Genomic DNA, 23,521 nt, shown 5'->3' on the forward strand with positions numbered 1-23,521 from the left:
TTAAAATGTCTAGGTAGGTGTTTATTATCGTTACATTCTTTCCATTGCACAATTCCATATTTATTTTCACTTTTATTATTTTTTTTACAAAGGTTCAAGGAATTACAGAAACATTAAACCAATCAGTTTCAGGCACGGTTTCATATGAAAAGCATAGATTGATTTCTAACTTCTTGTTTCCCTCTATGATACAATCTCAAGTTTTGTTCCAGGAAGAATAATAATTTGTAGAGAGCTAAGGTGGATCCACCCCAAAACTCATCTCCCAATTCAGTCTTCATTCTCAGAAAGTTCCTGAGTCAGCAGTCAGCAGAGGGGCAGGGTAGGGGGTGGGGTGTCCCAGGCTATGAAGAAAAGAGCGGGGGGGGGGGGGGGGGCGGGCACCCTCTGCTCATCTTACAGGGAGGCCTCACCCAGTCAAATGCTGGGTAAGTTCTACTTCCTCAGTCTAGAACATAAAAACAAATTTTAATGGCTTTAAAAATATTGATAAAAATTACCTATCCCTCTTCCCTTGTTGTAAAATAATTTAAATAATTTATTCTGATGTAAAAAAAAAGTTTGTTCAACGATGTCTGGGTATTGTCTTTAAGAAGCGTGAGGTGTGGGTCTCGTTGCAGGCGGGGGCTATGAGGCGAGGACCCCAGCCTCCCACCCCGCCCGGGGACCCCGTGGCAGTCCGTGCCTTTGGTCATGGTGCCTCTTCACTGGGAAGCCAGGCCTTCCCTTCTCACCCCGGCCATCCCGCAGGGCGGGTGTGGAGGAGGGAGGGCTGTAAACGGGGAAGCAGGAGAGGGAGGGGCCCTCGGCCTGAGACCCGCTTCCCTGACCACATCTTGGAGTCTGACCTTTGGCGAGCTCGGCCAGTCCCCGAGACGGAGTCAAGTGAGGCTAAGAGGAGGAGTGGGGTGGCCGGTGCGTGTTGGCAGGTGGGAACTCAGCCGTGGTCTTAGGCAGGGGTAGCCAAGGGCACAACACTCCAATGTGTTACTGCAGCCGGAGCATCCAGAGACCTGGGGCACGGGGGGGCGGGGAAGGGCAGGGGGACAACTTGGGACCAAGACTCTTGAATGTTCTGTCCAGGGGTCCCCAGGCAGGTCTTAGACTCTGGGTTGGAGTCCCAGCTCCGCCGCCTCCTACTGGCCTCCATCTTCACTGCAGACAGAGATGGAGGAGGCCCGGTTCGCCTTCCTCACTGCCCTGGGCATCGCCTGGGGGCTTGTACCATCCACAAGACCAGACCCTGCTCTGGGGAGTCTGCGCCAATAGTGGGGAGGGTGTGGGGGGGTGGCGGTGGGGGCTGAAGCTTCTTCAGTCGGACCCTGCCAGGCTTTGGGGTCCCCAGCACTCCAGAACCATGGCTCTAGCATCACCCGATACCCCCGAGTCGGGAGGGGATGCATTTAATTTTCAGTCATGCCCCCTTCCCCCGAGACCTCTAGCTGGTACTGAACACCAAGAAAAAGAAAACCATGGTAGAGTCGCAGAGATTCGTCACGGAGGGACATAGGCACGCGAAGGCCGGCTGGGGACTCGGGGGGCTCTGCCGCTCCTCACCCCCCGAGATCCGGAGCAGGTGTGTTTGCCCTGAGGGCCTCCTCAGTTTTCGAGGAGTGTGAAGTCCCAGAGCATGTGACATGGCTGGGGACACCCCGCAGAAGGGACAGGGTCTACCTCCAACCCAGCTGATCGGGGCTGAGGAATGGGCGCTAGGGGGCTGTCTGTGTTCTAGAATTGAGCTGGACCCCCACTCATTTCCCTGATGGAAAGTGTCCCTCGGCCCCTTTGCTCACGGCCTGTGAGTGCCTGCCGAGAGCTCAGCTCCCCTGGCCTCCAGGTAAATGCCATCAGGCCCAGGCCCGGGGTTCTCAGGGTCCGGGGCAGATCCTGTAGGGAGCAGCACCTCTGGGACTCCCTGCCCCATCTCCCCACCCTTGCGGGAAGATGGAGGGCAGGAGCCCGGAAGGGGGAAATGTTTCATCAGAGAGCACCGAGCAAGCCAAGGGCACAGCTGGAAGGACAGGTCAGCCCGAGAACGGCCAAGCCCAGACTCGGGACAAGAACTCTCTGGCCGTACCCCGTGCCTCAGTTTCCCCATCTGTAAACAAAAGGAAGTTGTTGGGGAAGAGAGGTTTAGCAGAATGATGTACTCCAGAGATGCCAATCAACAGAAAGGAGGAGGGCCTGTCTGCTTCGGGAATGGGGTTGATGGAATGGGGAGGGGGGACCAGTCTTCCCGCAGGGTCTCCCCCATTCTTACCAGCTCGGCGTCACTCCATTTTCACCCCACCTCTAGAAGCCAAGCTCATCCCTGAACACCGTCTCCCCCCGCCTCCCGCCCCACCCAAGACAGAGTTCCACAGAAGGCAAGGTTCTCGTCGAGAGAGTCAATTCAGAAAATGCTGTTTTGAGAAGGCAAATAGAAAAACCGGCACCGCATCCCATGGGAATCTTTCAGCGACTGAGGGTTTCGTTTTCTGGTTAAAAAAAAAGAAAAAAGAAAGAAATGAGGGTGATTTTTCGGGGGGGGGGCCGGGCACTGGGGGCTGGATCCTGCCTGCCCTCCCCCGTGCCCCTGAGCCCAGTGGTGTCCCTGGGGCGGAAAGGCAGAGACCTCTGCTCAGAACCTCTCCGAGCCCGTACGCAGGTTCTTGATCTCCAGTTCCAGCTGTCTGGCCTGCACGTCGCGCTGCATCAACAGCTCCCGGAGCCGCCGGATCTCCTCCTGTTGCTTATAGAACATTTTCCGCAGCTGGGGAAGCAAGGCAGAGGGAGGTGGTCACGGGGCGGGTGTGCTAGGACAGGTAACAGTGCTCCCTGTGGCCCAGAAACGATGGGGCTTTGGGGGTGTATGCTAATCCCTTGGAACTCTTTTTTTTTTTTTTTTTGTCACACCCGGAGGTGCTCATGGCTTATTCCTGGCTCTGCGCTCAGGGATCACTCCTGGCAGTGTTCAGTGGACTGACTATACAGGATGCGGGGGACTCAATCCAGGTCAGCTATGTGCAAGGTGAGCTGTCGCTTGGCTCAGACACAATACTTCTGACTCCCACCTCTATCGATTTCTATGTTTAGGCCACACCAGGACCTTATGTGGGGATCGAACCTGGGCCTCCTGCATGTAAGATATGTGCTCCAGTCTGTTGAACTCAGCCTGATTTCACATCTGACATTGAGGCAGAAGAGCAAGGGGGCAGGAGGGCAGAGACCCCAGCTCAGAACTCTTTCTGAGCCCACCCACAAGTGGCATTGTTTTTTGGGTCCTTAAATCTACCCCTAGGGAACAGAGGAAAGAAGAAGACTTGGCCCTGAAGTATGGCTGGATTTAGGGTTTGTTTTTTTTTTGTTTTTTTTGGTCACACCCAGTGATGCACAGGGGTTACTCCTGGCTCATGCACTCAGGAACTACTCCTGGCGGTGCTCGAGGGACCATATGGGATGCTGGGAATCGAACCCGGGTTGGCTGTGTGCTAGGCAAATGCCCTACCAGCTGTGCTATCACTCCAGTCCCTGGATTTAGTTTTTCACTACCACTAAACTGTATGTACTTGCCCTCTTGGATCTTTATTTCCTTTCTTTGGGAATTGGGGTAAAAGAAATTATCAAGCATTCTCAAGACTGCTGCCGGGGCTGGAGCGATAACACAGTGGTGGGGTGTTTGCCTTGTACACGGCCAACCCAGGTTCAATTCCCAGCATCCCATATGGTTCCTCGAGCACTTCCAGGGGTAATTCCTGAGTGCAGAGCCAGGAGAAACCCCTGTGCATCGCCAAGTGACCAAAAAACAAAAACAAAAACAAAAGACTGTTGCTACTGCAGAGAATGGCTAATACTGTTGGGGGTCCCTGTAGACTTTCTTCAGCATCCACCAGTACTTAACGCCTCTCCAGGAGGGTAGGAGTGTTTGTGTCCCCGGTTCACCAGGAGGTCCCTAGGGAGGAGACACAGTCCTTCGTCCAGTCCCTACCAGCACCAGAGTCCTGGATGTCAGAAGCTGTCAGGTCAATCAAACCCCACAAGGCCTGACACACAAGAGCACATTACAAATGCTGGCATGGGCTGGGCAGAGAGGTCGGAATAAGAGTGCCAAGCCCCGAGCCTGATCCCGGGCACGGCCTGCCCCTCAGAAGCCTCCACCACCACAATCACTACTAAGGTAGCACTGTCATCCCGTTGTCCATCGACTTGCTTGAGCGGGCACCAATAACATCTCCATTGTGAGACTTGTTAACTGCTTTTGGCATATTGAATACGCCACGGGTAGCTTGCCAGGCTCTGCTGTGTGGGCGAGATATTCTCGGTAGCTTGCCGGGATCTCCGAGAGGGACGGAGGAATCAAACCCTGGTTGGCCGTATGCAAGGTGAACGCCCTAACCACTGTGCTATTGCTCCAATCCCAATACTAAGGTGACCTACAAAAATCAAATGTCTTTTCTTTTTTTTGGGGGGAGGTTACACCCGGCAATGCACAGGGATTCCTCCTTACTTTGCACTCAGGAATTATTCCTGGAGGTGCTCAGGGGACCATATGGGATGCTGGGAATCGAACTCCGGTTGGTCACGTGCAAGGCAAACACCCTCCCCACTGTGCTATCACTCCAGCCCCCAAATGTCATTTCTGAAAGCACAGAAAGCCCAAGGATATCAGAACAACTGTTTTTAAGCTGTTTGGGGCCATGAGATACTAGTTGAGATACTAGTCAGAAACTGGGGTACCCACAGCTGTGGCAAGCGCTGCAGTGACAGCCCCCTGTGTCTGTGTCTCCTCCTTTCTTGCTCTGCAGGTCGCCCACCGCCCACCCAGCCCCCTCCTCCGCCCCCCACCTCGTTCTCCGTCTTGGGTGGCGGGTAGTCGAAGATGTCCATGCCGTTCATCACCCAGGTCCTCTTCTCCTCCGCCTGCTGCTCCAGGTCCCTCCGGGACGTCTTGTCCACGGCCCCGGAGCCGGGCCGCCAACCATCTTCCACGGCCAGCTTTTCCGCGTGGCCCAGGGGCCGGGGCGAGGTGGGGGGCATGGGGTTGGAAGTGGGTCTCTGTGGGGCCACCACCTGGGGGCTGGGCTGGGGCTGGAGGTTCAGCGGCTCGGAGCCGGGCCTCAGGGATATCATGACGGGCCCTGGAAGGAAACAGCAAAGGGCTGCGTGAGGCTTGAGTGACAGGCACAGACCCCGAGATGCCCTCTGACCCTCGAGATCAAGCCGGGGCTTGGCGCTGCACCAAGAAGGCCTAGAGGCCTCCCCTCCTCCTGCCCCCCGCTCCACGGGCAAGGCCTTGTCCTCAGCTTTAAGGTGACAATCCAGTCCCACCCTCCACACTGCGCTTGGCTCTGAATCATCACAGTGTGTGTGTGTGTGTGTGTGTGTGTGTGTGTGTGCAGGAAATGGGAGTCTAGCGATGCTAGTGGAGATGGTCCCCTCCTGCCCCTGCGCCAGTCCTGAGGTTGACGGTCAGGGAAACTGAGTCAGGGCTGTGGAGCGGACTGAGCCCAGGGAGAGGTCGGGATGGTGGAGGGGGGAGCTGGGCTGAAACTCTCCGCTCAGTCGTGGAGTTCAGAGGCATTTTATTTTCATTTTCAAATCCTAGGTGCTCACGTGTTCATACATTGCAAAACTCTCATCTTGGTGTTACTTTGTGGCACTAGGGACAGAATCTGGGTCTGCACATGCAAGGCAAGTGCCTTCCCTGCCAGGAAAAGTCCTTCCTGGGCCCGGGGGAGCTGACCTCCAGGGGCCTGCGTCCACAGTTGCAGGAGGAGAGAGATGCAGGCCAGACCCCTCTCTGTCACTTGGGATCACTGGGACATTCCATTGTGCTGACCCCCCATTGCCCCCCCACCCCCCACACGCACCCATGTTGCCCCTTTGTTGCATCACCTTTATTCATCCCGCTGAGCCACTCCTGGGCCGTCATGGAAGGCTGCGCCCCTGCGGTGGGGGGGTAGATGTCCTCCTGGTAGGACTCCGACTGCGGGGAGAGCGGGGCCGTGAGAACCAGGCCGCCAGGCTCCCCACGTGAGGAACCCCAGGCCCCGAGAGCCTCGGGGGATGCCAGAGGGAGTGAGAGGCCAGGGAAGTCTCTCTGGGGAGGGTCTTCCTCGCCCTCATCCTTACCCTCCGGGGTACGATCATGGAAACAGGTTCGATGAGGCTTTTGGTTGTGATCAGCTTGTAGAACCGGAAGATCTCACAGGAAGAGACGTCCAGACCTCTCTTTGGCATAACACCTGTGGCAGGAGGCCGAGGAGGGGCGGGGGGACAAGGGAGGGGGGTGGCTGCAGGCCTGGGCCCAGTGTCCACCTGCTCCTCCCACCTACAAACTGTTCATCAGCAAACACTGCTCTAGGGCAGGGCCTGCAGGAACTGGCCTCTCCCCTCCTCCAAAGATGTCCCTGGTCCTGGGGGCTTCTGAGGGCTGTGCCCGGCTCCCCAGGGACCCACATCACCCCCTGCTGTGCCCAGTAGAGCAGCTCCAGCTCTGTCTTGACCCCAGAGACACCCCCAACCCTTCGCTTTCATCCAGCCGTGTCTTTGGGTGGTTCCTTGGAGGTGTCATACATTGTTGGGTCTTATTTTTATTTTTTTTTTGGGGGGGTGGGATCGGGCCACACCTGGTGGTGGTTAGGGCTTACTCCTGGCTCTATGCTCAGGACTGTGACTCTCCGTGTCGCTCAGGGCACAATAGGTCGTGTCAGGGATCAAACCAGGGTCGGCCGTATGCCAGGCAGGTGCCTTACCCCCTATACTATCCCTCCAGCTCTTAGTTTTAATTTTTAATCCCTAAACTAAGTTAAAAAGTCAGTGGAGGGAGTGGAGTGACAGTACAGTGGGTAAGACTGGGGTTCGACTTGGGTTCAACTTCCGGCATCCCATATGGTCCCCTGAGCACCGCCAGGGGTAATTCCTGGGTGCAGAGCCATGAGTAAGTCCTGAACACTGCCAGGTGTGGTAAACATACACATACACACATATACACACACACACAAACAAAAAACCCCAAAAAACAGAAACAAACAAATCCAAAACCTAAAACAACAAACTCCCTCTCCCACCAAAAAAAAAAAAAACCCACCAAAAAACTGTCAGTGGAGGGAGGGAGGGGTGGGGAAGGAGTACAAGGGTCAGGGCGCAGGCTGACATGTGCTGACCTGGGTCTGATCCCTGGCACCACATGGTCCTCTGAGCATTGTCAGGTGCAGTCCTAGATGCCCCCAAGCACTGTCAAGGTGGACCAGGTGGGCACCGCAGGGCCTGAGAAACTGGCATCCTCAGGGCCTCGCACTGAACTGCCAGTCAGACTGGCCAACCATGGCCAGGAGCAGCCCCTGAGCCTCTGACCCCCACTCAGGAGCCCCCCTCCCCACCATCTTCCATAAAAAAAAATAAGTCAGTGGGGCACACACTCGAGGGTCTCTCTCAGGCTGGTCTGTCTCATTCTCCTGCTCCAGCTGCTCAGACAGCGGTTTCCCTCCTAACACCCACACACCAGCTCCACACTCATCCTCTCTCTGAGCTGGGTGCTGCTTAAAGGCCGCCTTCCGTGAGAAGCCTTCCTTGACTTTCTCCTGGTGTTCCCAGACACCCTCCTGCACGCCTTGGCCCGAGCCCCCATGAAGGCAATGACCCCCACTGGCTCATCTTTGTCTCCCACCCCCCCACCCAGCTCGACCCCAGGGTCCCCTGCTCACCGATCCCCTTCTGTGGATTGGAGGAGCGGTACTCGGTCAGGTAGCTGAGGTAAGGTTTGTTGGCGCTCACCTCATAGTAGCGGATATTCCCATCTCCCTAAAGAGTGTGGGGGTCCATTTAGAGCTGGCTCCCACCAGCACCCCCCAACCTCCCCCACCAGGCCCCCCACTGAAGGCTACAGAAGTCCCACCCAGAGGGAGGAGGTGGCCAAACCACCACACACCAGGGGACACTAGGTCGCATGAGGGTGGTCCTCACGGCAAGACTCGGTCCCCCCAGCTGGGGCCCCAAACCTACCCTAGCCCAGGGCAGAACAGATGAGAGCCCACTTTACGCCTGAGAGGTACGCCCGAGGGTCAGAGGTGATCTGGCCTGAGGTGACCCAGCGGGGTACTGTGGGGGGTCTCTGTGCTGTGGGATCATAATGACTGGGTGGAGGGGGGGCATTGCGGGGCGTGGCCAGCAGGCCACTGGCTGCCTCCAGTCTGAAGGTGACCCCATCAGAGAAGCGCTGGTGGGCCCCTCCTCACCCGAGCCTCCGTGGGGAGGCACTGACTTGGGGTGTCCAACATGAGCTCTGGCCCCAGCCCCGGGCGCTATGGGGGAGCCCAGAAGATGGGAGAGGGGCTCTGGGTGACCACAAGGGACTGGCCGGAGACTCTTGCCTCTTCCTGCCCTGTCCTACTCCCCAGGGCCCTGCACTGCGGGGTCAGGCTCGGGGGTCCGGGCCGCCGCCTCCCTCCCGTGCCAGGCTGACCTTCCCCACCATGTAGAGCATGTTGGTGTCCTCGTCAAAGAAGGGAAACAGCACACCTGAGGAGCCATCCAGGTCCTCCTCCACGATGGGCATGCCCAGGTTGTCCTGCAAGGGAGAGGGCCGGCCGCGGGGGCGGGCGTCAGCCCAGGGCACTGCACGGTCTCCCGGCACTCAGAGGTCCCCGCAACACCCCCCTCCCAGCACCCTGGGCCTGGGTGGCCAAGACTCCCATCCACACCTCCACGCCCCCTGCAAAAAAACAATTCCTGCATGAGACAGGAGGTGGGGGGGAGAGACAGAGACTGATATAGAGAGGGAGAGGGAGAGAGAGAGAGAGAGAGAGAGAGAGAGAGAGAGGGAGAGCAACGCCCTCTTTTTGCCTTTTTGCCAGCATTTCGTTTTTCCTTCTATTCTTTATTCACCATGTAGTTTGCCAGCATCTATCTTATCTCGCCCGCTCGCCCTGACCTCACTCCACCCTTCCCCCGCCTGTTTTATTATTTATTGTAATGCATGCACAGGGAAATTCAGAGAGTGCAAACCATTGGTTTAATCTGCGTGACTGCTGCCAAGTTCTCCTCCAAATCAATACTGTTTGGTCTGGCCCTCGCCCGACCCCACCTCCAGCTGCCCTGTGGGGCCCATTTCTCCTGCCCGCCTGGATCGCCTTCCCAGTCTTTGTTCCAGCTGCTCACGCTGCATAGAGGGGGGCTCTCCGAATGCCTCCCTCCCCGCTCCCCGCCTGACTCCATCACTTCCCCTCTCCATAATGAGGGGGCTTGATCCTCTCCTGGGGACGGCTCCCTCTTACTTCTTGAAAGATGAGCCACACAATGTCTGGGTTTATCCCCCTGGGCTGTCAGCGGTTCCTTGTTGGGTATCCTCAGCACCCTGCTTTCAAGGCTTGAGGAATGGGTGAGTGAGTGAGCGAGAGGGAATATGTGAGTGAGTGAATGAATGAATGAATGTATGAGTGAGAGAATGAGTGAAACAGTGATCAGTGAGTGAATGACTGAGTGAATGAATGAGTGAGCAAAAGAGTGAGTGAATGAATGAGCAAAAGAGTGAATGAGTGAGTAAATGAAAGAGTGGGGGCTGGGGTGATAGCACATCGGGTAGGGTGTCTGCCTTGTATGCGGCCAACCAAGGTTCGATTCCCAGCATCCCATATGGTTCCTGGAGCATCGCCAGGAGTGATTCCTGAGTTCAGAGCCAGGAGTCAGCCCTGAGCATTGCTAGGTGTGACCCAAAAAGCAAAAAAAAAAAAAAAGTTGAGTAAATGAGTGAGTGAATGAGTGAGCAAATGAATGAATGACTGAGTGAGTGAGTGAATGAGTGAGCAAAAGAGTGAATGAGTGAATGAGAGAGTGAATGAATGAGTGAGCAAAAGAGTGAATGAGTGAGTAAATGAAAGAGTGAACAAGTGAGTGAATGAGTGAGCGAGAGAGTGAATGAGTTAGTGAGTGAGTGAAGCAAGCCGTGCTCGCCTGAGGGGTAACGGTGGGGGCAGGGGGGTGGTGCTGGGACACACCTGGTCCCACAGGGCCATCTGTCGGTTGTTCCATCGGGAGGTGCCTGTGGACAAGAGCTTCTTCAGGGTCCCCAGAAACAAGACTTTGCTGGCACGGTGCTCCTTGTAGCTGGACTCCTGCAGGGACAGGTCAGGGATCTCCGCTCAACCTCTGCTCCCTTCTGCCTGGAACTCCATCCTTCCTGCCTCTGCCTCCCAGGAACCCACCTCCAGCCTTCTGGGCCCTTCCCACCCGCTAGTTTTCCCAGAGCCCTTTTATTTTCTGCCAGGGACACTCTCATCCAGTTCCGAGCTCTCGAAGCATCATCTGGTTCATCTCGCGATTACTGAGGCCAGGGCAGAGTATCAGCCCAGGGGCACCTAGTAGTGAAGGGTGCTGCCCTGATGCCCCACCACAGGCCTCCAGGCACCAGACAGGCTTTGAAGTCAGACCCCAGGTGGGCCAAAGTCATGGAAACTGGGGTTTCCTCTTGGAACATGGGGACATTTCACAAGGCTGACAAATGCCAGGTCTGGGCGCTGTGTTCCCGAAAGCTCCCGCTCCCAGGGGGTGGGCCCGAACCCTGACAGTCCCTTCCTCCCCATAGCTCCCCTCCTCTCACACCCTGCACCCACCTGGAGGCTGGTCCCTGAGCGAGGGTCAATGACCCGGATCTTGCGGTCCTTACAAGAGGTGGCCATCAGGCTGCCATCCGCGTTGAAGGACATGGAGAGGATCACGTCCTGGTGACAGTGAATCGTCTTCACAGGGCTCGTGATGACAGACTCTGGCGTATCCAGGTTCCAGACCATCACCTGTGGGGCCGGAGAGAGAGAGTACAGTGGGAAGGGCACTGGCCTTGCCGGAGGCTGACCCAGGCTCCATCCCGGCATCCCATATGGTCCTGCAAGCACCACCAGGAGTAAGTCCTGAGTGCAGAGCCAGGAGTAATACCTGTGAGCATTACCGGATGTACCCCCAAAACAAAAACAAAAAAAAACACCTTAAAATATGAACTGATGGAAGAAATACAACATATTCCTGGTTGGGAAGAGTCATTTACTATAAAGGTGCTACTTGGGTCTGGAGTGATCGTACAGGAGGCAGGGCGCTTATTTAAAAATTTTAAATAAGGGGCTGGAGAAATAGTACAGCAAAGAAATGTACACACACTGGGGCTGGAGCAATAGCACAGCGGGTAGGGCATTTGCCTTGCACACGGCCGACCCAAGTTCAATTCCCAGAATCCCATATGGTCCCCTGAGCACCGCCAGGAGTAATTCCTGAGTGCAGAGCCAGGAGGAATCCCTGTGCATTGCCGGGTGTGACCCAAAAAGCAAAAAAAAAAAGAAAGAAAGAAAGAAAAAAAGAAATGCACACAACCGAAAAACTGGGGCGGGAGCAGCAACAGTACAGCCCTGAATGCAGATTTCTGGGTTTCAAACCCTGGCAGCCCATACGGCACTTCCAGAAGTGATCCCTGAGTGCAGAACCAGGAGTAACCCCCCTGAGCATCTCTGGGTGTGGCCCCCCAAACAAAAACAGACCATCCCCTTCCAGGCAGGGAGCCAGCTGTGAGCGCAGTGCCCCCTCCCTCATACTCTGCCCTGGGGGACCCACAGTCACCCCGCCAGCCAGGCTGCTGTGAAACACTGTATCTCCCCAGGGGAAGCCGCAGATGGCAGTCTGGCCGCAGGGCTGGTGGGGGGCACGAATCCTGGAGGGGGGAGCTGGACGTCAGGCTGTGTCCAGGAAAACACCATCTGCCTCTGAGCAACAGAACACGCCTGGCGGGAGGACCCATCCATCCAGGGGCTTCCCAGCGCCCATCCTGGGGCTTCCCAGTTCCCAGCTGCACTTCCCGTCCCACCCAGAGAAGCTGCCTTTCACGGCCCAGCTCCCGGGCCATCCCTCCCGCCACCCCCTTCACTGCCAAGAGTGCCCCTTGAAGTGTGCTGCAGAGCCTGCGCCCCCACGTGCAGGTGCTCATTTCTGGGACCCCGTGGGCAGGGGCAGGTGTGATCGAGGCGCAGGGACCATCCCGCCAACGTGTGGTTCCCTCTGTGTGGGCACCACAGGAAGTAACCCCAAGCACTGAGCTGGGAGTGGCCTCCTGCCAAGTATGGCCAGGTATGACCATCCCCCCCCATATACACACACTTTCCTCCCTCCTCCAAATAAAGAGCATTTCAACAGGCCAGGGGGTCACCAGAGAAGCCCTGAGCGCCTGCCCAGGCCCCTCCCCAAACCAGCCCCGGACACTGCAGACCTGAACTCAGGGCTGTAGTCTGCAACCCGTTCTGACACCAGCTGCCCCCAGAGATCTGCTGGGGATGGTCGAATAAAACAGAGCACTCCTGGCTCTCTGCCGAGATGTGACCTGAGTGGCCGCACGTGTGTGGCCTCTCCGTTGCTGGATGACCATGGTCCTGGAGGCCAGCTAAACTACTTTTGGTACCAGCAGCTTCTTGCAGAAATGTCTCTAGACTGTGAACTAAGCCATGGCCCCATGCCACCCCAGGAGGGGAAAGGTTTTTCTCTCTCGGCTTTTCCTTTGGGGGGGAGGGGAGAAGGTGTGGCGAACGCCATATTATAAGGACCACTAAAGAGAGGTAGGAGCTTGCAATGATGCAATTTCTGGCAGAAATTTCCCTAGATTTAGTTACTAAAATACAGAAATCCAAAACTGCACAACCTCATATCTCTTCATTCTCAGCAATGGAAAATAAATTATCAAATGCTTCCTTGTCAGCAGGTCTGATTTTGGGGGGGAAACTCCAAACAATAATAGTGAATTTTTTTTGTGTGTGGAAATATTGAATGTAATCAAAGTCAAGAGAAAGTAAAATGAAAATTATCAGCTACACAGGCAAGGGGGTGGGGGTGGGAGGGAAGGTATACTGGGGTTCTTGGTGGTGGAACATGTGCACTGGTGAAGGGATGGGTGTTTGATCATTGTGTGACTGAGACTTAAGCCTGAAAGCTTTGTAACTTTCCACATGGTGATTCAATAAAAAAAAATAAATTTAAATAAAAAAATAAAACAGCACTTCTGCTCAGAAGGAGGGAGGACCTCCCAACTGCTTCCAACTACCAGCCTGGACACGCCCAGAAGGGTTAGCAAGCCCCGCGCCCATGCTGACCCCAGCCTCACGGCAAAGGAGCCGAGAAGAGCTGGGCTGGTTACACTGAGTCAGGCAGCGTCTCCGCAGCAGGGGATGCTCCAGTCAGCAGGGCCCACAGCCTGGCCGGCCACTGCACGGGAGGAAAAGCTTTTCCTGTTCGTTTTTGTTTCAAGGCTTATTCCTGGCTCTGAGCTCAAACATTGGGGGCCACATCTTGGGGGCCACATAGAGTGCCGGGGATTGAGCCTCGGTTGGAAGCGTGCAAAGCAAGGCAGGGGCCCTACCCACTGCACTATCTCTCAGGTCCCCAGGAGGAGGCTTTTCTAATTTTTTTTTTTTGCAGGAAGGGTGGGGGCTGCTCATCCAGCAATGTTCAGTACTTACTCCTGGCTCTACACTCGAATTACTCCTGCCAGTGCTTGGCTGGCCGTATGGGATTCTGGGACTTGAACCCGGGTTTGCAAAGAAAACACCCAACCCACTGCACTATTGCTCCAGCTGTGGAGGAAGGTTTTTTTTTTTTTTTTTTTTTTTTTTTTTTTTTTAAAGCACGTGGACCCTCAGAATATCACCTGATTTGGAAAGAGAGCCCGTGCAGACGTCACAGTTAGACACGGTCACTCCGGGCTAGGTACACATGGAGATGGTCATCCTTCCTCCCAGAAGACACACCGGGTGGCTAACGGGACTCGGGGGGAACCGCGGGAGGGAGCAGACACTAGCGTCTTCCCTGGCTCTTAGAAGGAGGCGCGATGCTGGGTGGATGTGTCGGTCTGGGCTCCGGGGCACTGTGAGTGAGTACCCTCTTCCGAAGCCTTGAGTCCCCCTGCATCCCGACCTGTGCTAGGAAATGAATCCACAGGCCCACCTTGTAGTCATAGCCGGCGCTGAAGAGGATGTTGGCGGCCGTGGGGTGCCACTCCACCAGGCCCACCCTGCGGGCGTGGCCCAGCAGCTCCTTCCGGCAGGTGGTGATGTTCCTCATCAGCATCTGCTTAGGAATGTCCCAGATCTTAACCTGTCAGAGGAGACACGGGCAGGACAGGCTCGAAGGTGCTTTGGTTCCCGGAGCACCACCCTGCTGGGGCCCCACAGACACCTGCTCCCACCCCCGACACGGTCTCTCTCACTCGGGGTTGGGGGAGCAGAGGGAGGTTCCCTGGGCCCCTGGGGAAGGAGGGGCAGCGGCCTGCAGCAGAGCAGGGTGTGGGTCTCTGGGACTCTCGGAACCATGGAAGCTGGGGGACGGGAGAGTGGGCTGCAGGGCCATGGTGCCTCCCAGCCTGGGGTAGGGCATTCCTCCACGGACGCTGGTCACCTGCTTCCCGTGCCAAAGGCCCAGGGCAGAGCCTCGTGTGCCTGGAAGGGCACCAGGGGGTCAGTGAGGCCCCTGGAGAAGGGCAGAGCAGGGACAAGCTCTTCGGACTGAAGGGGCCCCTGGACGCACCAGGGTACACCCATGGGCTGAGGGTAAAGTGTCCCCGTAGTTTCTGGCCACAGCCCAGGTGCCCCTCGCAACAGCTTCTCCCTCTTCCCCAAGGCGACCACTCTGACTGGATTTTCACTGGCCAGTGAGGAGCGATGCCGCCCAATGTTGAGGGTGGGGACTGGGGTCCATGGAGAGGAGCTGAACGGAGCCCAGAACTTCTCGGTGGGAATGCAGCCCCCGCCCCACCCCATCCCTGTCCCCCTCCCCCCCACCCCCATCCCAGCCCCGGCCCTGCCAATCCCGCGTCTCTCCAGAGCCCCTCACGCCTCGCCCACCCACACTCACCGTGGCATCCTCCGAGCACGAGGCGATCTCAAAGTCGTTGAAGGGGTTCCACTTGATGTCCAGGACGTTCCGCTGGTGCCCGCAGACCTTCGGGTAGTGGGGGTCGAGCTTTCCTGTCTGCAAGACAGGGCCATGAGGGTCGGGCCTAATCAACTCCCAGACTCAAGGCGGCACTTCTCAGCCTGTCTCTGACCCTGGGCCCCCTCGTTTCTTCCCTGAGGCCCCCTTGCACTACTGGCTGCCCTCCTCCGTCCAGTCTTATGTCATGGTTCCCCGCCGACGTGATTTTCATTGTGGCCTCCTGAGGATTTCCTAGGGTGGGGGTTGGGGGCCCACAGAGCCTCTGGTTGAGAGATACTGTTCAGGTAACTGTTTCCCACAGAGGAGATGTTGGCCCCAGGAAGGATCTAGGGGCCTACTAGCCCCTGGTGCAACGTGGCGGGGGGGGGGGGGCACTTTCTGCCTGTTCACTTAAGGGAGATTTCCAGGGGATGCTGAGGGATTGTTTCTTTTTTTTCTGGAAACGTGGTGGTGGGACCCGCTGCAGATGATCCTTTAGCCTGTCAGCAACCCCTCAGTAGATGGCACACGTAGAGGGGGTGGGTATGGGGGTGAATCTAAGATTTCCCCCTCTCACATGATCGAGGCATCACAGGGCTTTGCTAAAGTCTCATGCTTCTCTCAGCACGACGGAACTGTGGTAGGCATTTTATGAGGCTCGTGTGAGGATGGAGGGGAGAGAGGACCATGAAAGGGTCCGGCAGAGTGCCCGGCGCACACTGAGTGGTCCATATAAGGACCTTGGTCTCAGACACCGCAGGGGGCAATGTAGAACTATGCAGCCACCTGGGACGGCCTGGCAGCTCTGGACAACGATCCACACAGAGACCATGAGAAACGAGGACCTCAGCCCATGAAATCGCCCATGTTCACAGCAGCGTCACTCAGTCACTAAGAGACAGTAACAGGGTTGGAGTCTGAGCCCATATTTTGCATGCAGGAGGCTCGGGTTCAATCCTGACATGGTCCCCCCAAGCACCAAGTGATGAGTAGCCCCCTATTTCAACTAGGGCAGACTAACCACCAGAGGAAGAGGAGGAGGAAGAGGAGGGAGAAGAGGAAAAGAAAGAGGAGGAGGAGGAGGAGGAGAAGGAAGAGGAGGAGAAGGTGGAGGAGGAGAAGGAGGAAAAAGGAGGAGGAGGAGGAAAAAGAAGGAGGAGGAGGAGGAAGAGGAAGAAGAAGAAGAAGATGACAAAGATGATGACAAAGAAGATGACAAAAAAGAAGATGACAAAGAAGAAGATGACAAAGAAGGAGTCATAGAAACTGCTAAGTCCACTTTGATGATGGAATAGCTGCAGTTTCATTGCTTGAGCAAACAAACCCTGGTTACCGGTGCTCACAAAAATCCAGAACATCGTCAGGGCTGACGATGGTGCTCGAGTGCCACACAAACTCCCCCGGACGCAGCTGGGAAAGGGCTAAAAGTGTTGGGGACCAAACACTGACCGCAGAGCAGTGAGGACGGCGTTCAATGCATCTGGCCTGCCCAGGGCTCAAACTTGCAACCTCAGGCTTGTAAGGCAGAACAGCTCTGTGCCACTGAGACTCACCCCCACCCCATTTCTCTTACCCTTCACTGAGCCTGACCTGCCTCTGCGGACACCACTGCCCTTCCATAGGATGTCCCTGGGTCTCTGCTGAGGGTAGCTTGGGCAAAGATACAGTGGTGGCCCGGACTCCTGACAGACTCCGGAGACACAGGCATGAGGGCCTTTCTGCACACATAGCTACGCAGTGCTACAAACAGGTGCAGGACTGGCCCCAGTTTGGAAATGCCATGCTCCCTTCAGCTCTCCACACTCAGGAGAGGAGACTGGACCCACGTGCCCTGCACAAGAGGGAGGAACTCCCTAGTAAATGCCATCAGACCTGTGGACTATGGACCAAACATGATGGCTGCTTGTTACCTGTGTTCAAACCATAACACCCAAAAGGACAGAGAGTAAGGATTGTGCCTGCCACAGAGGCAGGAGGTGGGGAGGGGTGGGGATGGGGGGAGGGTTACTGGGAACATTGGGGGTGGGGAATGGGCACTGGTGGAGGGATGGGTACTTGAACACTGCTTGACTGAAGCGCAATTATGAAAGTCTGTAAGTCTGTAATTGTATCTCACAATGATCCATTAAAATAAAACGAAAAACACACACAAAATCTCTAATTTGAGAATCAAGCTAAATTAGATTCTGCTTAAAAAATAAATTGCAATGTTTCAAGATAAAAAAAAATAAACCATCAGGGTGCGGAAAGATAGATCAAAGGGTTGTCAGGATGCAATGGAGAAGTCCATCACTTAAGGCAGTTCTGTAAAGAGTCTTGTTTCTAGGAGACATTCAAGTAGGGAGGGGTAAAAGGCATAGATTTGTCATTCATCCTCAAATGGTTTAGAGAAAAGCATATTTAACACTCCACATTCACAGTCAGGGAGAAACAGGAATCTGGATCTGGTGCTATGTGCATGGTTTGTGGGTCATGGTACATGGTCTGCCGGCAGACAAGCATACCGTGGCTAGCCAGTGGCCTTCGCCTCCTCCAGGGATGAAAATATCGGGCCCCTCGGACAATGCTCTGGACCCGAATCGGGGCCAGCAACACCGGGGGGCTGGTGGTGGTGCCGCCAGCACGCCTTCTCCAGATGGAGCCCTGGCGACACTGAGCAGCAACTAACACGGCTCCAGGATTCGGGACTGGGACACATCCGAGCCGCGGGGGGGCACTGGAGTGGGGCGGCGCCAGCCCAAAACTCCTAGTGGTCCCGGCCACCAGAAGTCACTCCCTCGACCCACCCTCGGCGCCATCTTGCCACAATCCACAGAGAAGCGGCAGGCATTCTGGTGAGCAACGCGGCCCGGACAATGCTCTGGACCTGAATCGGGGCCAGCAACACCGGGGGGCCGGAAGGAGGAGGTGCCGCCAGCACGCCTTCTCCAGATGGAGCCCTAGCGACACTGAGCAGCAACTAACATGGCTTCAGGATTCGGGACTGGGACACATCCGAGCCGTGCAAGCGGCCGCGCGACCTGTTCTAAAACCTGAAAACATACAATCTTTTAATGGAAAACTAATTATCAAATGCCTCCTAACTAGGGTTATCTTGTTTGGGGGTATAACTCCCACAACAATAGTGAGTTTTGTGTTGAAATATGGAACATAATCAAGGTGAAGAGAAAATGAAGTGAAATTCATCAGTTATACAGTTGGGGTGGGGGCGGGGGTTATACCGGGGATTTTGGTGGTGGAATATGGGCACTGGTGAAGGGATGGTGTTTGAATACGGTATAACTGAGACATAAACCTGAGAACTCTGTAACTTTCCACATGGTGATAAATTTTTAAAAAAATAAAAATAAATATATTAAAAAAAAAAAAAGAAAATATCGGGCCCCTGGGTAGGAAGGACAAGGGCACACACCCAGGTGTCTGCTGTCACGAGGCACCCAGTGGAGCTCAGGCCCTGGAGGGAGATCACGCACCTCAGCTCTCCACAAGACCAATAACCAGCCATGAGGTCTACACCAAGCCTCCGGGCACTCAGCACCCATGGGGTGGCCTTCCAAGACTTAAAACACTCGTGGAGTTGTGCCTCTTTTCCCATGTAGGAAGTGTGAATAACTTCCCCCTTCCCCACCAAAAAAAAAAAAAGCCAGGGAAATAACACAGAGGTTAAGGCCCTTCCCTTGCAGTGGCCCACCGTGGTTTGACACCACATACGACTCCCTGGGTGATTCCTGAACACAGGAGCAGGCCCTGAACCCTCCCAGGTGGCCTCCCAAACAGAAACCGAAAAATAAAGGTGGACAGTCTCTTCCCCGTAGGATTAGTAAGAGTTGAATGAAATACTGTGCATGAAAAACAAAACGGTGTCCGGGGCTCAGATTGGGCCATGATTCTACATACACGTGTATGAGTGTACACATACATATGTATGCAGGAATACGTGTCCATCAAACAGAAAGATAAAAGACTGGAAGGAAATATCCATCCCCCCCCCCATTTTTTTTTCTCATTATTCTTAGATGGTAGACTAAATGGACAGTGTATTTTTGTGTGGTTGCTGTCTAGTTTCTTGTTCGGGGGCCACACATGGTTGATGCTGGAGGCTATTTCAGCTCAGAGCCGGCATGTTCCGGGCGGTGCTCTGGAGACTACACGGGTGCTCCAGCCCTGTGAGTGATCTCCCTTCTGGACCCTAAACGATTGGGTTTTGTTTTTGTTTTGTTTTGTTTTGTTTTTTTTAAGTCGTCATCATGTGCTTCTTTTTTATTTTTATTTATTTATTTGCTTTTTGGGTCACATCTGGTGATGCATAGGGGTTATTCCTGGCTCTGCACTCAGGAATTACCCCTGGCGGTGCTCAGGGGACCATATGGGATGCTGGGAATCGAACCAGGGTCGGCCACATGCAAGGCAAATGCCCTACCCGCTGTGCTATCATGCCAGCCCCCTTGTGCTTCTTCTTAATTCCCCAAATTTGCTATTAAAAATGACAAAGTTGGAACTGGAGCAATAGCACAGTGGGTAGGGCATTTGCCTTGCACACCGCCAACCTGGATTCAGTTCTCAGCATCCCATATGGTCCCCTGAACACCGCCAGGAGTAATTCCTGAGTGCATGAGCCAGGAGTCACCCCTGAGCATTGCCGGGTGTGACCCAAAAAGCCAAAAAAAATAAAAAGGCAAAGTTTGCAACAAAAGATATTAACTCCAGACTTTCTAAGGTTTTTTTTTTTTTTTTTTTTTTTTAAGGATGAGCTAAAAGTCTGTTCTAGAACCACCAAGAATGAAGGGCTCTAAGAAGGGGAAGGCCAGCACAGAGCTGAGGCTGCACTCGTGGAGCCCAGCCCTGACACCTGAGGGCAGATTTGCCCAAGGGCCCCCAGGAATGGGTGGGAGGAGATGGGCTGGGGCCCAGGCGGTGGGCACTCACCCAGCTGAGGGAGTGCAGCCCTCTCTGAGTCCCTGACCCTGCACACGGATCATTTCCTGGGTCAAAGGGCACAAGCCGTGATAGGACATTTACTCTGGCTCCCGGGGACTCTCAGGGCCTTTATCTTTACAGGCAGGTGCCGGGCCGTGCCCTGATTTCTGCTCTGACGTTTTCTGCCAAGAGGAGGGGACGGTCGAGCCGCGGGCCGGACGCCAGCGGGCAGCAACTTGGGGGCAGCAACTCGGAGCTTCTCTTCCTTCTCAGTGAACACGGATGGGGAGGGGTGCTGATCCTCCCCCCAAGACCACCAGGCTGCTCTGGGCCCACGTGGGCCAGCCCTGTCCTGGCCAGACCGCTTAGACTCGGCCCCTCTGCCCCCCCCCACCCGTGCCACCAGCAGTAGGGGACAGGCATCCGACTGAGGGGGAACGCAAGCTCTATACTGGGGGACAGACAGAACTCCTGGTCTTGCGGAGCCCCAGGGAACCCTGCTCAGGTGACACCTGTCAGAGTATGGCCGCCCCAAGGCAAGGGCCGGCGGGTGGAGGACACACACGTTAGCTGCTGAGAGGTCACTGCGGTGGGGTCCCCCACAACCATCCCACGACAGCCAGAATGTACATGGGAGTCGGGTGTGGATGGGACAGAGCCGGGCGGGCCCGGGTGGTGGTCTCCACTCGCAGACAACGTGTTCTCCCCTCTGGGCATGGCCACGGCCATCTGCTCCAGGTGGGCACGAGGGTGACCCGGGCTGAAGCGTGGAGGGTCCCTGAAGACAGTGTCTGGGGCCTGGCCGGGGCTGGGTCAGCTTGCCAGAGCTCAGCACGACGGTCCCGTTTTATCATTGCTGTGGATGTTTCAGAGGCCCCCGGAAGGGCCTAGTGTGAGGCCAGCGGCTCTGTGGGGACTACCGCCGCTTCCTACCATCCCACCACAGCCCCGGGACCCCCTCCACCCCGACGGCATCCCCGTCACGGGCGCACGCACAGCTCCTGCCTACCAGGAAGGGATGGGAAGGGCCTCCTGGCCAGCGTGTAGCACAGTTTCCTGACACTGCAGCGTCCCTGAGCACACAGCTGGGGGTCACATCCCAGCACCACTGGGAGTGGGGGCCCCAAAATCCAAAAATAGGGCTACACAGGCCCCCAACATGGTAGAAGCCAATTCACCATGTTGGCTGAGTGTAAACGAAAATGCTGCTTCCTCTTCCCCTCACCACCCCCTCTGCTCCACCCTGGGGGCCCCACGGACACTGCCTCCACTGGGCAGCCCCTGGGTATCTGAAGGCTGAGGACCAAGACCCGAGCAGACCACGCGGTGGACCATGCCCTGGTCCACGCCTGTGTGTCCCCGGAGGCGGAGAAGTCCGAGTGTGGAGGGAGCGGGCTGGGGCTGAGATGGCAGGTGAGGGGGTGTCCCAGGGTGGTGCCGGGGGTGGGAAAGTGAACACCCTCCCCAGCCCCAGGCACCTGCAGGTCTCAGGGCCATTCACACCACTGCAGGTCCTCCGCCCCCTTGCTCTCAGCTTCTGCAGAGGGAACTTGGGATCCTGGGAACTCCCTACAGTTGAGTAGGTGGAGTGATCAGAGTCCTTTGGACCTAAAGGGCTCTTTAGAAAAACACTTCTCTTTTTTTTTCTTCCCCAGGGCCAGAGCCATAGGACAGGGGGTAGGGCGCTTTTCTTGCACACAGCCCATCCCAGCTTGATGCCCAGCACCGCATGCGGTCCCCTGAGCACTGCCAGGCTTCAGCCAGGAGAACAGAGCCCGGAGTAAGCCTCGTGCACTGTCAGGTGTGGCGCCCCCAAACCAAACAAATTCTTTTTCTTCCCGTATGGTGTGCTTGTCTGGGGGCCACACCCAGGAGTGCTGCGGAGAGGGGGCTCCTTCCAGCTCTAGGCTGGGCGGGAGGCGTGGGATGCCGGGGAGGCGGGAGGCGGCTCCCAGTACACGGGGTTCACGCTGCTCAGCAATGTTTCAGCGTCCGCACATCCTTCGCAGACTCCACACCTGGGAGCAAGTCCGGCCTCCTGCCCCGCGCCAAGCCCAGAGGCTGCTGCCGGCTGGCTCCCAGGTATGGGGCGTAACTTAGCTGGTGCCCCGCCCCCCGCCCCGCCCCTGGCTCCTCCCCCTCCTCTGCTCCCGGGTGAGGCGCTGGGTTGCCAGGCAGGCAGGCACTGGCCCTCCCGAGGGGCTGAGGCTGGGTCACCAGGGAGAGGATGAAGGACCTTGAACACACAGCCCCTCCCTAGAGGACACCTGACACCACCTGGGGTGGAGACGGCCTTCTGGCACACCCTGTCCAACTGTGTCCTCCATAAGTCATTAGCAGGCTGGGCCCTTCCTTCTCTCACCCCAGGCTGACACCTCTCCGCGCAGCGGGGGAGGGAACTGGCCAGCAGCCAAGCTCGGCCCTCCAAACCCAAGGCCACAGCCCAAGGCCTGCTGGCATCGGGGTCCTCACCCTGATAGCTCAGGGTCCTTCAGGAAGGCAGATGCCTGAGCTGCAGGACCATTGCTCACAAGCCCACTCCCCAGCGGGCCAAGGAGAGGAAGAGAAGGGATCAGCATATGCATCAATCCAGGGCATATATATATATATATATATATATAAAACAAAACAGCTGCTGCATGCCAGTCTCCGGGGCTGTGCTGCAGAGGGGACTGAATGGGGTCCTGTCCCTTCCAACCTGGGGTGGGGGTGCTTAGGGCAAAACCGACCTGGCCTAGTGCATGGACTTTTCTAGATGTGAATTCAGAGACCATCAGGGCCAGCTGTGCATGAGCTGAGATGCAGTTAGGGCCAACACTGTGAACTGGGCATGGGGTCACCTGTTCTGGGAGTGCGTACTGAGGTTGCTGGTGGCAACATGACAAAATGTCTATGATTTGTTTGTTTTGAAACATTTGAGGGGGGGAAAGAAGAGATGCATAAGGCAAGACGGGCCACTCTGGCATTTGGGGGGGCAGGGGTTTGGGCCACACCCAGTTAAGCTCAGAGCTTACTCCTGGCTCTGCAGACACTCAAGGGTCACTCCCGGGGGGTGCTCAGAGGACCATCTAGGGTGCTGGAAACGGAACCCAGGTCAGCTGCGTGCAAGGCAAACAGTTCCACGATTGCTCTTGCCCATCCGGCCCTATATTATGACCCAGCATTTGCACTCCACAGCACTTAGCCTGGAGAAATGGAATTATTTCTGATTAGGTTCACACAATCCCATGCACAAATGTTTCTATTCATTTTATAGCAGTCCAGGTGGCTGTGGCCAGGTGGAGGGTAAACAGGTGTATCCATGTGCTCCTCAATAACCCTAAGAATGCGTGATAGATGCACACAACCCTCGGGGACGGATTCCCAGGTGCTGATGCTGAGGGTGGACACAGGAAGCCCAGAAGGTTCCACGCCGCAGAGTTGCTCAGAGAGAGCACTCCCTACGTGGCAAAGCTGAGCAGTGGAGAGTGGATCAGTGTCCGGTGAAGGAGAGGACGGGCTTGCAGGGCAGTGCCATGGCTCTCAAGGGGGCAGGCTGATCGCTCAGCAGGTAAGGGCGTAGGCTCTGGACATTCCCTGGAACCCAGCTTGATCCTCAGCACTGCCTGGACCTCTGAGCATTGCTGGGGGTGGCCCTGTGGTCCCTAGCACCATAAGACTTGACCAATGAACAGTCCAGTTGGCCAAATAT

At 56.1% G+C, this 23,521-nt stretch overlaps 1 protein-coding gene across 1 annotated transcript in view; it reads right to left on the reverse strand.

Moving 5' to 3' along the window:
- Window positions 1-23,521, reverse strand: part of CORO2A (coronin 2A) — a 63,635-nt gene continuing 40,114 nt past the window's right edge. The window contains exons 3-13 of the mRNA XM_055135446.1: window positions 14,854-14,970; window positions 13,948-14,097; window positions 10,590-10,769; window positions 9,975-10,091; window positions 8,444-8,548; window positions 7,686-7,782; window positions 6,112-6,224; window positions 5,875-5,965; window positions 4,825-5,117; window positions 2,615-2,752; window positions 1-2,477 (exon numbers count right to left, since the gene is read on the reverse strand). Of these exons, the coding sequence (XP_054991421.1) occupies window positions 2,621-2,752; window positions 4,825-5,117; window positions 5,875-5,965; window positions 6,112-6,224; window positions 7,686-7,782; window positions 8,444-8,548; window positions 9,975-10,091; window positions 10,590-10,769; window positions 13,948-14,097; window positions 14,854-14,970 (1,395 nt within the window). The 3' untranslated portion in view covers window positions 1-2,477; window positions 2,615-2,620. The remainder of the gene's footprint in view (window positions 2,478-2,614; window positions 2,753-4,824; window positions 5,118-5,874; window positions 5,966-6,111; window positions 6,225-7,685; window positions 7,783-8,443; window positions 8,549-9,974; window positions 10,092-10,589; window positions 10,770-13,947; window positions 14,098-14,853; window positions 14,971-23,521) is intronic.

The sequence above is a fragment of the Sorex araneus genome, chromosome 1 (assembly GCF_027595985.1).
Source record: "Sorex araneus isolate mSorAra2 chromosome 1, mSorAra2.pri, whole genome shotgun sequence".
NCBI lineage: Eukaryota > Metazoa > Chordata > Mammalia > Eulipotyphla > Soricidae > Sorex > Sorex araneus.